A 13,217-nucleotide genomic window follows, 5' to 3' on the forward strand; every position below is an offset into this window, starting at 1 on the left:
TACAGTCCGGGAAAACATAAGGCCCCAGTCTACCATAGCTGTCTAAACAAGCGGGGGAAACACTGGCCATTGAGGCTGAGCATCTGGGCAGCTGTGCCATACACTGGCTTTCTCGTGCTAGGCACTATATGCTCTCATCCAGCTGAGTTCACTCAGCGTTCGCCACTTTTTGTCCACCTGTGCCACACCCGGGTGCTGATTTGCATACACCTGGGAGCTGATCTGATTTAATGCCAGAGTCTCCCCTTCCCAGCCAAGCATCTCAAAAAAGTGATCTATTTTTACTTTCCCCATTTCCTCACCTCCCACTCTACCCCTGCAATCCTACTCCAATTAATTAGCACTCTACCACAGGCACTCCTATCAAAGTCACGAATGCTGTCAAACCAAATGGCTTCTTAAAAAAAAAAAAAAAACACCCAAAAAACAAAAAAACCCAACCCAGCTTCCTTTATGTGACCGTTAAAGCAGCAATTGATATTAACCATTCCCTTCCTTTTGAAAAGCTTCTTTCCCTTGGCATTTTGACTGCCCATGTTTTTGGTTTTCCTCCTACCTGTCAGGTGTTCCCCTGATGTCCTGGGAGTCTGGTCTTAAGCCTTCTCTCTCTCTCCCTCTCTTTTTTTCTTCTGATGCTATGTACTCTCCCTGGAAGATCTCATCCATCACCCTATTTGTGCATGTGTGGACTGATAATCCCAAATCTAACCTCCATTTCAGGCCTTGAGTTTTAGACCTCTTTCCAATCACCTGAAAGCCCTATTTAGCTGCCTTGGCACTTCAAAGTCAACATGTCCTGCGTTGAGCCCGTCACTCAACCCTCGCCCCCAAACTTGCGTTTCCTCTTCCTGTATTCCTCATCTCAGGGAATGGTACCATCGTACCTGGACTTCATTAATTCTGAAATTAAGTCCAATCAACAAGTTTTTTGATTTTAGCACCAATATTTCACGAATCTACCTAGGTTTCTTGATCCGTACTGCTGATTCTTTAGGTTTGGTCATTATCATTGCTTGCCTCTGTAACCCTCATTAAACTGAACAGCTTTATGGTCGGTGTCACCAGAGTTCTATCCCAAAGAAACATCATCTGGACATCCAAAAAACATTGGAAAGTGTTTTAATTTTTAAAGAAGTCTTTTGACAAGGTGCTTATCATATATATATGTATATATGTATATATATATATGTTCCCCATCACACATATATTACTTCAATAGCCTCTGAATCCCTGCCTATAACACCATTTCCTTTCCTTCAATTCTCTATGCAACACCTAGAACGATCTTTTTAAACAGTACTTCTCTGCTTAATGTTATTATTGGCTCCCCATTGTCCACTGGATAAAACATCACCCTGTCATCGCTATGTACCTCTAGCTTTATTTCTCACCACTTTTCTATATTCTTTGCACCATATTGTCCTTTTGGTATCGGTTTATGTGTTAACTGTGTCTGCTGAGCACTTATTATGCATACCCAAAGAACATACAGTCTACCTTGGTAGACTAGCTGGATACAGTTTGACAAGAGAACAGATTACCTTATTAAATGTGGTGTTACTAAATTTTTGTAAGAGAGTAAAATAACAGTGAGGATTAGAACTATCAGGGAAGCATCCCCTGGAGGAGGTGAGGTGTGAGGAGGATGGGGAATGGGATTTGGAGCAGCAGAGATAATCCCAGACTAAGGCAATGGAACCATGAATAGCAAGTCCCTAATAAAGGTGGAGGGTCATCATCTGGACACTGAGGTAGACTTCATTACAGGCTCATTGTTTTGTGCCAGCCTAAGAGGAAGAGTTCTAATTATTCTTTAGAGTGCTTTAAGCACAGAACAGGAAATAATGGACAGCAGCAACGAAAGCTGCCAAAGAATTTGGACATAAAGCCTGCTTTCTTTTTTAGTCAGTTTTGCTAATTTCTAATACCTTCCTCCCATTCTGCCCCACTAAATTCCCCTAGACCCCCCAAAGCTACTGTTTTTCTTTTTAAAAGATTTTATTTATTTATTTGAGAGAGAGAGGGAGCATGAGCCAGGGGAAGGGGCAGAGGGAGAGGGAAAATCAGCCTCCCCACTGAGCAGAGAGCCCAATGTGGGGCTCAATCCCAGGACCCTGAGTTTATGACCTGAGCAGTAGTTAGATGCTTAACTGGGTCACCCAGGAGCCCCAAAGCTACTATTTCTCTAAAGCTGAAGTTCTGTAAAATAAAGGGAGGGAGGGCATTGGGGAAACTGTGGCTTGGAATGAAATGCCATAGCAAGAATGTGATTCTGTCTCCTGGTTACCAGGGCTCCTTTTCAAGGGGCTACACTCTAAGTTCCAGCCAGAAAGGGATGAGATAGCTTTTATTGTGGCAATTATGGCTAGCAAATGCCATGTGAGAAAGAACCCTTCTCATGGTGATGAGGATCATATGTTTGCTCTATTTAGACAAAGAATTCTCTTTTGAGCATAATTTTTCCACACAGAAACAGAGAAGTTGTTTAGACTTGACTGATTGCGATACTAAGTGTCCTATTTTAAGTTAAAAATATCCCACAAGTGAATCATATACGTGCATCTTCTCTTTTTCGTCCCCCTCCTCCATAGAAACACATTGACACCCTTCCTTACTGCCATAAATAATGCTCTTTTTCCTTGCCTTCTGTAGGATTTTGCATCATGGAAAGTTAGGCTGCTCTACGACGCGACAGACTGATCTACTCAATTCTCTCTGAAGGATGGTTCATTCATTGGACCAGTTTTCCAGGCCTTCCAATTCCCATTTTATTTTTGTAATTGACTATCTCTGACTACTTTCTGCCTTTCTGGGGTGTGGTAGGGGCACATAGAGAAGAAAAAAAAAAACCCAAGAGGCACATTTCTAGAATTTTATAGCCATGTGTATGTTTGGAGGATGGAGATAGGAGGGGAGAATAGAGCTAGTGACTAAAGCAAGGTTTCCGGATGATGTGTTCACTTGAGTTTCCTTGTTCCAGGAATGAATGAATGAAGCGGCTGGAATGTCCTGACTGTGGAGGAGATCACTGGTTGCCCCCCCCACCCCCATGCAGCAGCCCTCCATTCCTTGCCAAGAAAAGCCCGATTTTGGCTCAAGGATTAGGTAGTAACAGACTTCGGGAAGGTCACCCTGTTCTATGGCCTGAATCCATTTTGGTGATCCCCATTTCCCCTTTTAAGGGGACTTCAAGGGGACTCCACCAGTGCCTGGTGGAGGCAAGAGCCATGTGACATAAGGACGATTCCTGTCCTTGTGACACAAGAAGGAAGTCTGCTGGCATCTTTCTCACCTCTGACCATCACACCATGTGACATCAGGAGAACTTATTGTTGAAAATATTTTTAGGTACATGTTTCATTATTTGCAGTCAAAACCACCATGTCTGATACACTCAATCCTAAAATTCTCAACTTCTACTCTAATTCATTTAAAAAGATGATCTAATAGTCTGCTTCACCAGAGTCACAGATTCATGGACTATTAGGGCACAAAAATCACTTTGAGGTCTGTGTGGTTTATTTTTCTCATTCAACATACCAACCTCTTCGTGTCCGCAGACTAAGGAAGACGCACACAGGGTGCTGGGATTATGCTGTATGCTCTATAACCTCTCTATGTGTCAAATCCCAATTTTGTACAATTGTGGTAAAATCAGAATTTTCAACTCAGGTGAACGTTACACTGAATTTTCCTTTTTATTCTGTCAAAGAGCTTTCCTAAACAAATGTACACTAGATCTCAGAGGGAAAGTTGCCTCTGCTTAAGACTTTCAAATGCCCTAAAGAAAGCTGTTTACATACACATGAATAACAAGTCATGCTCACATATACATTACAAAAGATTTCTAAGGACTTCGGTCATCACTGGTTTTTCGAATGTGAGTTACTGCATTATTTAAAAATAATAAAATTATATTTCTTGGAAAATACTTCACAAAAGACTGGCCTTACCCTCCAATTGATTCAACTTTGAATCACCTAGCTCTACTCCCAAGTGAGTTTTTCTGCGGAGGCAAAAAGGTAACTAACTTGTAGAAAGAGAAACTTCTGCTATCTGGTGTTATAACAGATACACCAGGCTTCCTTTCTACCTAATTTCTGCATGAGAAAATTGTTATCCATTTCCATGATGCCAAATGGTGATAGCGCTTGAAAACCAGCGGTGCCTACCTGAGTGATGTCCATTCCCGAGTCACAGCTCAATGGCTGTGTGGATGTCAGACCATTTGAGCCGATTACAGTTGTGATCACCGCTTTCTCATCAATTCTCCGAATCATGGTCCCATCGACAAAGTAAATGAATCCATGCCTATCCACTGTGATGCCTGTTGAGAAAGAGCAAATGAGCATTAGTAATCTAGTGGGCCACATTTGCACCAAGATCCGTATTTTGAAAGAAGCCACAGAAATGGAAAAGCATTTTAAAGACATATGGATTCAATTTTGCTCAGCACAGACAGGACAGTAATGGGAGAGGTTTGTTCGGACACACATTCACTTCTTTGTGTATTGAGAAGAAATGATAAAATGTAACATGTGGAAATAAAGGAAGGTCTAATCACTTTGGGTTGTCTAGCTTTATATTGCCATCCCCCTCCAATACTTGCCTAGCTCCACAAACAGAAAAAAAAAATCCTCTTTAAGATAAATGGGAAAAGACAGAGGAGGTAGGGTACGTTACATTCCGTTTAGGCTGTAGATGCACAGGCCACCGCTTATTTTCATAGTTGCATTAGAAATAACTGACTTGGAAAGCATTAAAGTTATTGTCATCAGTTCACACTCAGCTCACAGAGAGACTTTGTAATAATTCTGATAAACTGGACTGAGTTTTTTCCTCTGTGTTACCTATTCAGAGGAGTTTGGAGAGCAAAATTATGGTGTCACAAAGGGAACGGTTAAACTTCTAGAAAAAAATGAAAGCCAATAAAATTCTCACAGTAGATTTTACACATTGTGTTAATTACAGCCTGGTGTTTTGGAAAATATATAATAGCAGTTAGAAGGCTTGGGTTCTAATACTGAATACATCATTTACAACTCCTGTGTGATTTTGAGTCATTCGTCTCTCTAAATTGTAGCCTCCTCTTCTGTGAAATATGGAAAAGATTATCTGCTTGTGATATTGTGATTTATAATAAGAAATATATATTTGGCCTTCGTCCCTGTTTTTAGCACAGAGCTGTTAAAACTCTGGAAATTTCCAAAGTGGCAGGAGAGATAAAGGTGTCTTTTGTTATGCTAATGAGGTGGTTTTTGGACTGAATCCTGGAGAACCTGAAGAACCATCCAGGAATAGAGGGGGTTGGAACTTTGAGTGCCGCCCCCAGACGTCTGTGAAGGGGAGAGGGGCTGGCAACTGAGTTCAGTCACCAATGGCTAATGATTTAATCAATCCCATCTATGTAATAGAGCTTCTACTAAAAACCCAAAAGGACAGGCTTTGGAGACCTTCCAGGTTGGCGAACACATGGAGATCTGTGGAGAGCAGCGCGCCTGGAGAAGGCAAGGAAACTCCATACCCCCTCTCACATACATTGTCCTATGCGGACCTTTCATCTGGCTGTTCCTGACTTAGAGCCTTTTATGATAAACCAGTGATCTAGTAAGTAAAAGTTTCTCTGAGTTCTGTGAGCCCCTCTAGCTAAACCCAGAGAAGGGGTTATTGGAACCTCCAGTCTATAGCTGGTGGGCCAGAAGCACAGGTGTGTGGGGAGCAGTTTTGTGGGACTGAGCCCTTAACCTGTGGGATCTGACCTTTTCTCTGGGTCGATTGTGTCAGAATTGAGTGAAACTGTAGGGCACAGAGCTGGTATGGGAGAACTGTTTGCTGGCGGCGTGGGGGGAACCCTCAGCCACGCCGGAAATAAGTCTCAGAACACTGTTTACCTCCTTATCTAAGCTAAGGTGACCAACCATCTTAGTTTGGGACTGAGGCAGGGTTCAGTTTTAAAACTGGGACAGTTCTGGACAAACTGGGATGAGTTGGTTACTCTTTGCCTAGGTTGTTATAAATATCATATGAAATAATACATTTAAAAGTGTCAGACGCATATAAAGAACATATGGCTCAACTCCTGCTTCCCTTGGTGCTTTTGATAGTGCTCTTGAAAATAACCACATGGCATTACTTTAAAAACTGGTCTACAATTTAGTCTTTTCCTACCTCGCATTTACCCAGTGGACCTCGTGAAACACAGAATATATATTCAAGTTAGGAACATCTGTGATAACAAGCATGCCCTTTTGGAGTGTGTGCACATTCACATACAAAATCATCTCCGTGGTAAAGAGTGAATTCACCTAAAGACAGTTTGTAAACCCAATTTAATAGACTGCTTTTAGATGAACTAATTCATTGGCAGGTTAATATTAAGACTTGGCTTTATGGTATACTTTGATTAACCCTGATGTCTCATGACTTGACATGAGACTCAGGTCTCATGAAGTATTAATCCTTAATATCTATAAAAGTTACAGATTCATTTTAACTTTCTCCGAATAGCTCTAAATTCATCTATGTTTTGGAGCGTACTCCAAGGAAACCAGCATGTCCAAACAAGGGGAAGTTCATGTTGATAAGTCTCTTTTTCATTTGCAGATACAGAAAGACTGTTAAGGAGTTTTTAAAAAGACTTTTAAGATTGAGCAGGTCAAAGGATGGTGGCACACAAGCATTTCTTACATTCCCAGGACATCTGGGCTGAGGACGAACCAAGGGGCACCTCTGCTTTTTGTTTTGGCAAAATCAGTATATCGAGTGCCTACTATTTAGTCTGCTTTGTGGCATGCATATGATTAACTTCTATGACCTCTGTATTAAATATCAGCGAGTGTGAAAGTTAAAATTCGTCACAAGAGGATTGAGTGAAAGATCAAGACTCAGGTCTGGAGAGAGAAAGGCTGAGAGGAGCTCCGCTCGAAGTGTTTGAAATCATGAAGTATTTACCAAATACATACTGAATGTCACTGTGCCAAGTCCTGTGAAGATCAAAGGACAAAGAATCCAGATGCATAGAAACTAAGAGGAATATCCTGCAAGCATTGCTCTAAGGAGGAGGCAGTAAATTTGGAGCTTCCAATCCCTTGAAAATTGGAACAGAGTCACAAAAGGGATAGAGAAATAAATGTATTCCTTAAAAATTGGAACAGGTTCACAAAAGGTATAGAGAAATAAATGTATTGTTCTCAAAATGAGTGTTTGTGTGTGTGTGTGTGTGGGGGGGGGGTCCTTCCATCTTTGTGTGGACACCAGGGAGGACAATTCTGTTCCTTTGACCACTGCATTCCTCATCTCCATCAGAGGGTAAAGTCTGTACCGATCCAGGGAGGATAATCCTGGACTTAACATGGTTTTTCCACTTTTAATTTTTGTTTACTTCTGAACACTGGGAACTGCTCTCTCTCTGTTCACGTCGGCTGAATTCCACAGATGAGGCTTATTAAATCCTCACTGTTGGCCTTCAGGGCTTATTTGGCTGACGGGTTGTAGGATATTCTCCTTTCATATATTTGTGTAGGAAATTCTTTGATCATGGTCCAAATTACAAGAGTCCGTTTTTTCCTGAGACTCTTTAAATTTGATGGAGTTATGCTTGGAGTTGAAAAAGAAATAGTAGAAACGTCTTTGAGGGGCTGTGTGATAGATGTTTTCTTAATGCATCCAGGTATGTTTTATATGTACATATTTTCACTTTCCTTCCCCAACCAACCAACCAACCAACCAACCAACCAGCTAACCAATATGCACACAAACAGAATGCTCAAACAGCTAGTTTTACAAACTCTTCACGGGTGAGGGTTGAGGGATACTTAGTTTTCACTAATTTTAAAAACCAAACTGAAATTCCCAGGCAGGAAAAGAATTCTTTTTGCCATTACTTGCGAGGGAGTGGTCTCCCCTCCCATAATGAGTATTGTTGTAGCCCAGGGAAGTCAATGATGCTATTACTGTTTGTTAGGCTGAGTGGGAGAAGGTGGCACATGCCCCGTGTATTTTAAGCTTTATCTTTCAGGGACGGGGATGTGAGTGATTTCAGAGCACATAAAGCCATCTGGGGCTAGTGAGATCTGCAGATGCAACTGACTTTCGTGTTTTGATATTGTTGTACCCAGACTTCCAAAATTTGGTACCTAATGCTGTGGGTGTAATTTGTTCCAATGGCCACATCCGTTGATGTGCTTGCTGACAGCATTTTCATTATCACTTAAAAACACAATGGAAGGCACAGTCTTTGGCTAAGATAGGAGTTAGATTGCATTGAGAAGACCACTTCCAGGGTTTAAAAAAATTTAACCAGTATTCATTTTTAGAGCAAGCAAAAATATATAGATGTCTGATGTTGCCACAAGGTTAGGCAGTGGGTGAGGGGTGGGGGAAGGTAAGAAGAACACAGACAGCTGGAGTCCCCACACCACCCCACCTCCAGTAAGGAAAACACTGGGCTCAGACGCCCAGACAGCATGTTTAGCTTGGAGCACATTTTTACATTTGTGAGAAAATAAATAAATCCTTGTAAATTAGTGCATATAATGAAAGCACTGACAGACCATAACCTGGAAGTGTGAATGGTGCTGTCTCCATTCATCAGCATTAAGCCCTAACAAGCTCTTTCTATGGAAGGACCTGCTCATAAATAAAGTGCATCTTGTAAAAAAATTATTCCCCACATCTTATGCAAAGTAGGGGACATTATATAATATCTGAACTGCAGGCTCTTTTCTCTGTGAAGCATAGCTCTGTATGAAACAGCTGCAAATTACAGGCGAAATTATTTGACTCCTTCCCTTGTCTTATTATCCTCCAATGAATAAATACTATAATTCTGAAGAAGACAATTGCCTAAAGCTAGGGCGGCCTGGATAGTTACTAATAAATGTATCACTTGTTGGGGAAGAGGATTTCCTGACGTGAGGTCACTGTGAGTCCAGATGTGGAGGTTAATAGCCCAGAAACAGTGGCTCAAATCCTGAATTAGGTAACAGCGAAGATCAGAGTATTTGGTTGTGCAGAATGCCAATTTTAAATGTTGGCAGAAGGCATCTTTGTATTTAATTTATAAAAATTACAGCTGTTGAGGCCACCTACATTTTTATTATTTCTATATTAAAAAATGAACCTTCTTTCCGAATATAGGCTTTGGAAAGTAGTCATAAAATTCTCTCCATCTAGAGCCCTAGCAGCCAGAAAACTGAAATACTGTTTTTTTTTTTTTTCCCTGCCACAATGTGCTCTTTAATTTTATGATACAGAGATAAATGGTTAAAATAAACTTTCAGGAAATGTCCTAAGCACAATATGGCATCGGCTCAATCTCCAACACTGAAAGTGCTGAATTGTGTATCTGACATTAGCTGTTGATCATAGAGAGCATTTTAAATCAGAAAGAGATTAAAATATTTAGCTTTGTTTATGTGCAATCCATTTCTCTGAAAATTGGTATCATATGTTGGTCTATATGGAAATTCTCCGAGGGACAAAAAAGTCCATTCTCCAACTGATCTGATTACTGTCCACTTAATTACCCACTGGGATCAGAAAGGGTCAAGTTACTTTTGCACAGTAAGCCTATTAAGTCCTCTTGCTAGGCGCCCCTAAATGGAGCTTCTAGAACTTGGAGGAATTACAAATATCTGTGTGTCACTAGGGTTGGAAGGAGGCAGAGCTTAATGAACAGCTGAAGCGATTTCACTGTGTCCTTAACAATGAGAACAGGATTTCTTCAGTAAGAGACTCTAAAGAACTCACTATAATATTACATGACTAGTGAATGGTGTGCCTTATTCAATCTGATATTATTTAATAAAAAAGTTACAGTATATTCTAAACAGTAAAGGTCAATTTCCAAAGAATTTAAATACAAATTAAAAATGATAAGCATTCAAATGAATATTCTACTGACTGGAAAGTCCTTTCTTTCACGGCTCAGAAGGTACTTTCTAAAGGGCTTCAGAGGTATCATAAGGAACCATAGATGTTTGGGTTAGTTAACCAAGAATTCCGAGTGAGAAAAAGACCAGTTTTTAGCATTTGTCTTCTCTTCATCTTCTTCTGATCCTCTCAAAGCTTTAACCTTCAGGGCAAGGCACAGTCAATGAAGGGCTCTCCTATATCCATCAACCACTATTTTTCTAAAAGCTAGCTGGGGAAGCTCTCTCTCCTGATTCCTTATTAGATTTATTTTGTGTCTATTATAGGTCAGGTACAGTGCTAGGCACTCGAAGTACAGCAGAGTAGTATAAAACAGAGCTCAGAATCTGGTGGGGGAAAGGAATCAATGGCAAGGCAATTACAGCACCTTGAGATAAGCAAGAGTTTAGAGCAAGTGCAGGAAGCCGTGGGAGTAACCTTGGGGAATGGGCCCGGGAAATGAAGGTCACAAGTGATTTCTTGGAGTAAGTGACACATAAGCAAAATCTGAATGGCCGTGTTGAATTACTGTTGAGCCTAGTGTGAAATCCAGGTAAGTGCCACTGAAAACCCGTAAAGGCTGTCTACTAACACTTAAGAATAACCATTTTCATTTGCTGGGTCTACTATGATATTCCAGGCATGGGGCTGGATTCTCTACATCCATTTCTCATTTAATCCTCATGGCAGCTTTGTGGAGTAGGTATTATTGTCACTTTTCAGATGTGGAAATAGAAGTTCAGAGGTTGAGTGAATAACTCCAGGTTACCTACCTAGAAAATTCTAGATTTAGCTCGTTTGTCTGAGTTCAATGCCCATTCTCTTAATCCCTCTTCCATGAAGCCTAAATGGGGCAATCTATCACTTTACCACAGGAGTGGTGTATAGACTGGTTTCAGAGGCTTCAAAAAACTCCATGAAATTATCTGCAAAGTATTTTGTGTATGGGGAGATGGTCCATTGCTTTTGTTAAATTGTCAGAGCAACTAATGACCCTTCTCAAAAGATGGTTAAGAGTTCTTATATTCCTGTGGATCTCTTGGACCTCTTCAGAATTATCCTTCAAAGATATTCTGTGGCTTCACCCCCCACAAAGCTGGTGAATTTTGAGGCAGTACTCAGAATTTCCATGTGATGGGGATTTTGGTTACTTGACTATTACAGTATGATCTACCACATAAAAAGTAGTCCCTAGAAACAAGGGTTACAGACTCCTATGTTTTCAGGGGTCAGGCAGGTGACATAAATTTGTAAATTGGTGCCAGATGTTAGATTATATAGGTTCTAGGGAAAACTGAGGTTCACAAAAGAGCACATTCCACATAAATGCATTCAATTTTTTTTTCTTAAATAAATAGAGTATGGGCCAAACGAATTATATTTTTGAACTAGATTTATTCCTCGAGTTGCCAATTTATGATGCTTGCTAGAGGATAATCATGAGGAATATAATGTCAGTGAAAAGGCTTCTGTGGGCAGAGAAGATCCATGAACTTGGAGTGAATCTAATAACCAGTGTAGCACAGCTGTTAAAAGTTATGTCTTGCTACAGAGATGTCCCATATATCCCCTACCCCCAGAGATGCATAACCTCCCCCCGCTATCAACATCCCCCACCAGAGTGGTACATTTGTTACAACTGATGAACCTACATTGACACATCATTATTACCCCAAAGTCCCCAGTTTACATTAGAGTTCATTCTTAGTGTTGGACATTGTATGGGTCTGGACAAATGTATACTGTCATGTATCTACCATTAGAGTAACATACAGAGTAGTTTCAATGTGTGAAGATTCTGCTCAATTTTTCTATGAGCCTAAAATTGCTCTAAAAACTAAAGTCTATTAAAAATTATGTCTGGTACTAGCACTGTAAAACCCAAAATAATCAAATGTATTTGTGATTTTCATCACTGGAAAATGAAATAATCTGGATGGCTGACAATACAATACTTGCTAAGAATGCAGCCTCTTTTATCCCCACCATGATCAAAGCTCAAAATTTGTGACAAATTCACCAAATTCAGTCAAATCCATCCAGAAAAGGAGGTGTCCCAGGTGAACTCAACTCTGTTTTTGGTCTGCCACCTTTCTCTTCCCTGTCCTTCCTTCAGAAAACCCTCCCACTTTAGTATGGCAGAGACAATGCTATGTATTCAGGTCACCCTATTTTTATTTCTGAGAATAGACCTAGGTTTCTTTTTCCAACTTTCTCTGTAGTTAGGTGTGGGCAGAAGTGATGTATGCTACTTCTAGGCTTGGCCCCTAACAAAACCTCTGTTGAGCTCTTCCATGGATCACCCTCTTCCCACACAGGCTACCCAGATACAGAGGGATTGAGTTACTAGCCAGAAGGAGCTTGGTTCCCTGAATTACCACTTGAGGCAGAGGTTTCTCTCACCGCCGGAGGGCAACCCATTTGTACTATGATGTGAGCAAGAAAAAATGTACTGCTTTTGTTAAGCCACTGAGAGTGCATGTTGTTTTCTTTTTCCTTTTGTTCCCCCTTTTCCTTGTTAGCTTGGCCTGACTATTACATTTGCCAACTGAAATCCTATTCACCATTTAGGCCTTCTACAAGATGTTTCTTTTCCGGAATGCCTTACGTACAAACTCCAGTTCATTTTGGTCCCTCTGCTTTCTAACCTACAGAAGCTGGTTTCTATTTTGGGGGGATTTTTAAAATGTGAATTCTCCAATCATGCTCTGTCCAGGCAAAAACTCCTTGAGGGCAAAAACTGGATTTTACTATGCTTTACTTTGATATCTCATCAAATCCAGTAGACCCAGGCACCAGATGTTCAATAAAACTTGTTGAATTATAGACTTCATTTCACACATTTACAGATTTCCCTCAACTTATGATAAGGTTACGTCCTGATAAACTCATTGTAAGTTGAAAATATCATTAAGTCTGAAATCATTTAATACACCTTATCTATTGAACATCATAGCTTAATGTAGCCTACCTTAAATCTGCTCAGAATAATTATGTTAGCCTACCATTGGGCAAAACCATCTAACACAAAGCCTATTTTATCATAAGTGTTGAATATCTCCTATAATTTATCAAATACTGTGTGGAAAGTGAAAAATAGAATGGTTGTGTTTTGCTCGTGATCATGTGGCCGGGAGGTGCGGCTGCCGCCTGGCCTCCTGAGATATTGTACTGCATCTTGATAGCCTGGTAAAATATAAAAATTCAAAGTATGATTTCTACTGAATGTGTATGGCTTCTGCCCCACAGTGAAGTCAAAACACCATAACTTGGGGACTGTCTGTATGTTGAAACACACCTAACCT

The 13,217-nt window shown here is 40.5% G+C and overlaps 1 protein-coding gene across 4 annotated transcripts in view; it reads right to left on the bottom strand.

Moving 5' to 3' along the window:
* Nucleotides 1-13,217, bottom strand: part of TENM1 (teneurin transmembrane protein 1) — an 801,117-nt gene that overhangs the window by 69,473 nt on the left and 718,427 nt on the right. For all 4 annotated transcript variants that reach the window (XM_059156967.1, XM_059156964.1, XM_059156965.1 and 1 more), the window contains one exon: nt 4,173-4,327. In XM_059156967.1, the coding sequence (XP_059012950.1) occupies nt 4,173-4,327 (155 nt within the window). The remainder of the gene's footprint in view (nt 1-4,172; nt 4,328-13,217) is intronic.

The sequence above is a fragment of the Mustela lutreola genome, chromosome X (genome assembly GCF_030435805.1).
Source record: "Mustela lutreola isolate mMusLut2 chromosome X, mMusLut2.pri, whole genome shotgun sequence".
Lineage (NCBI taxonomy): Eukaryota > Metazoa > Chordata > Mammalia > Carnivora > Mustelidae > Mustela > Mustela lutreola.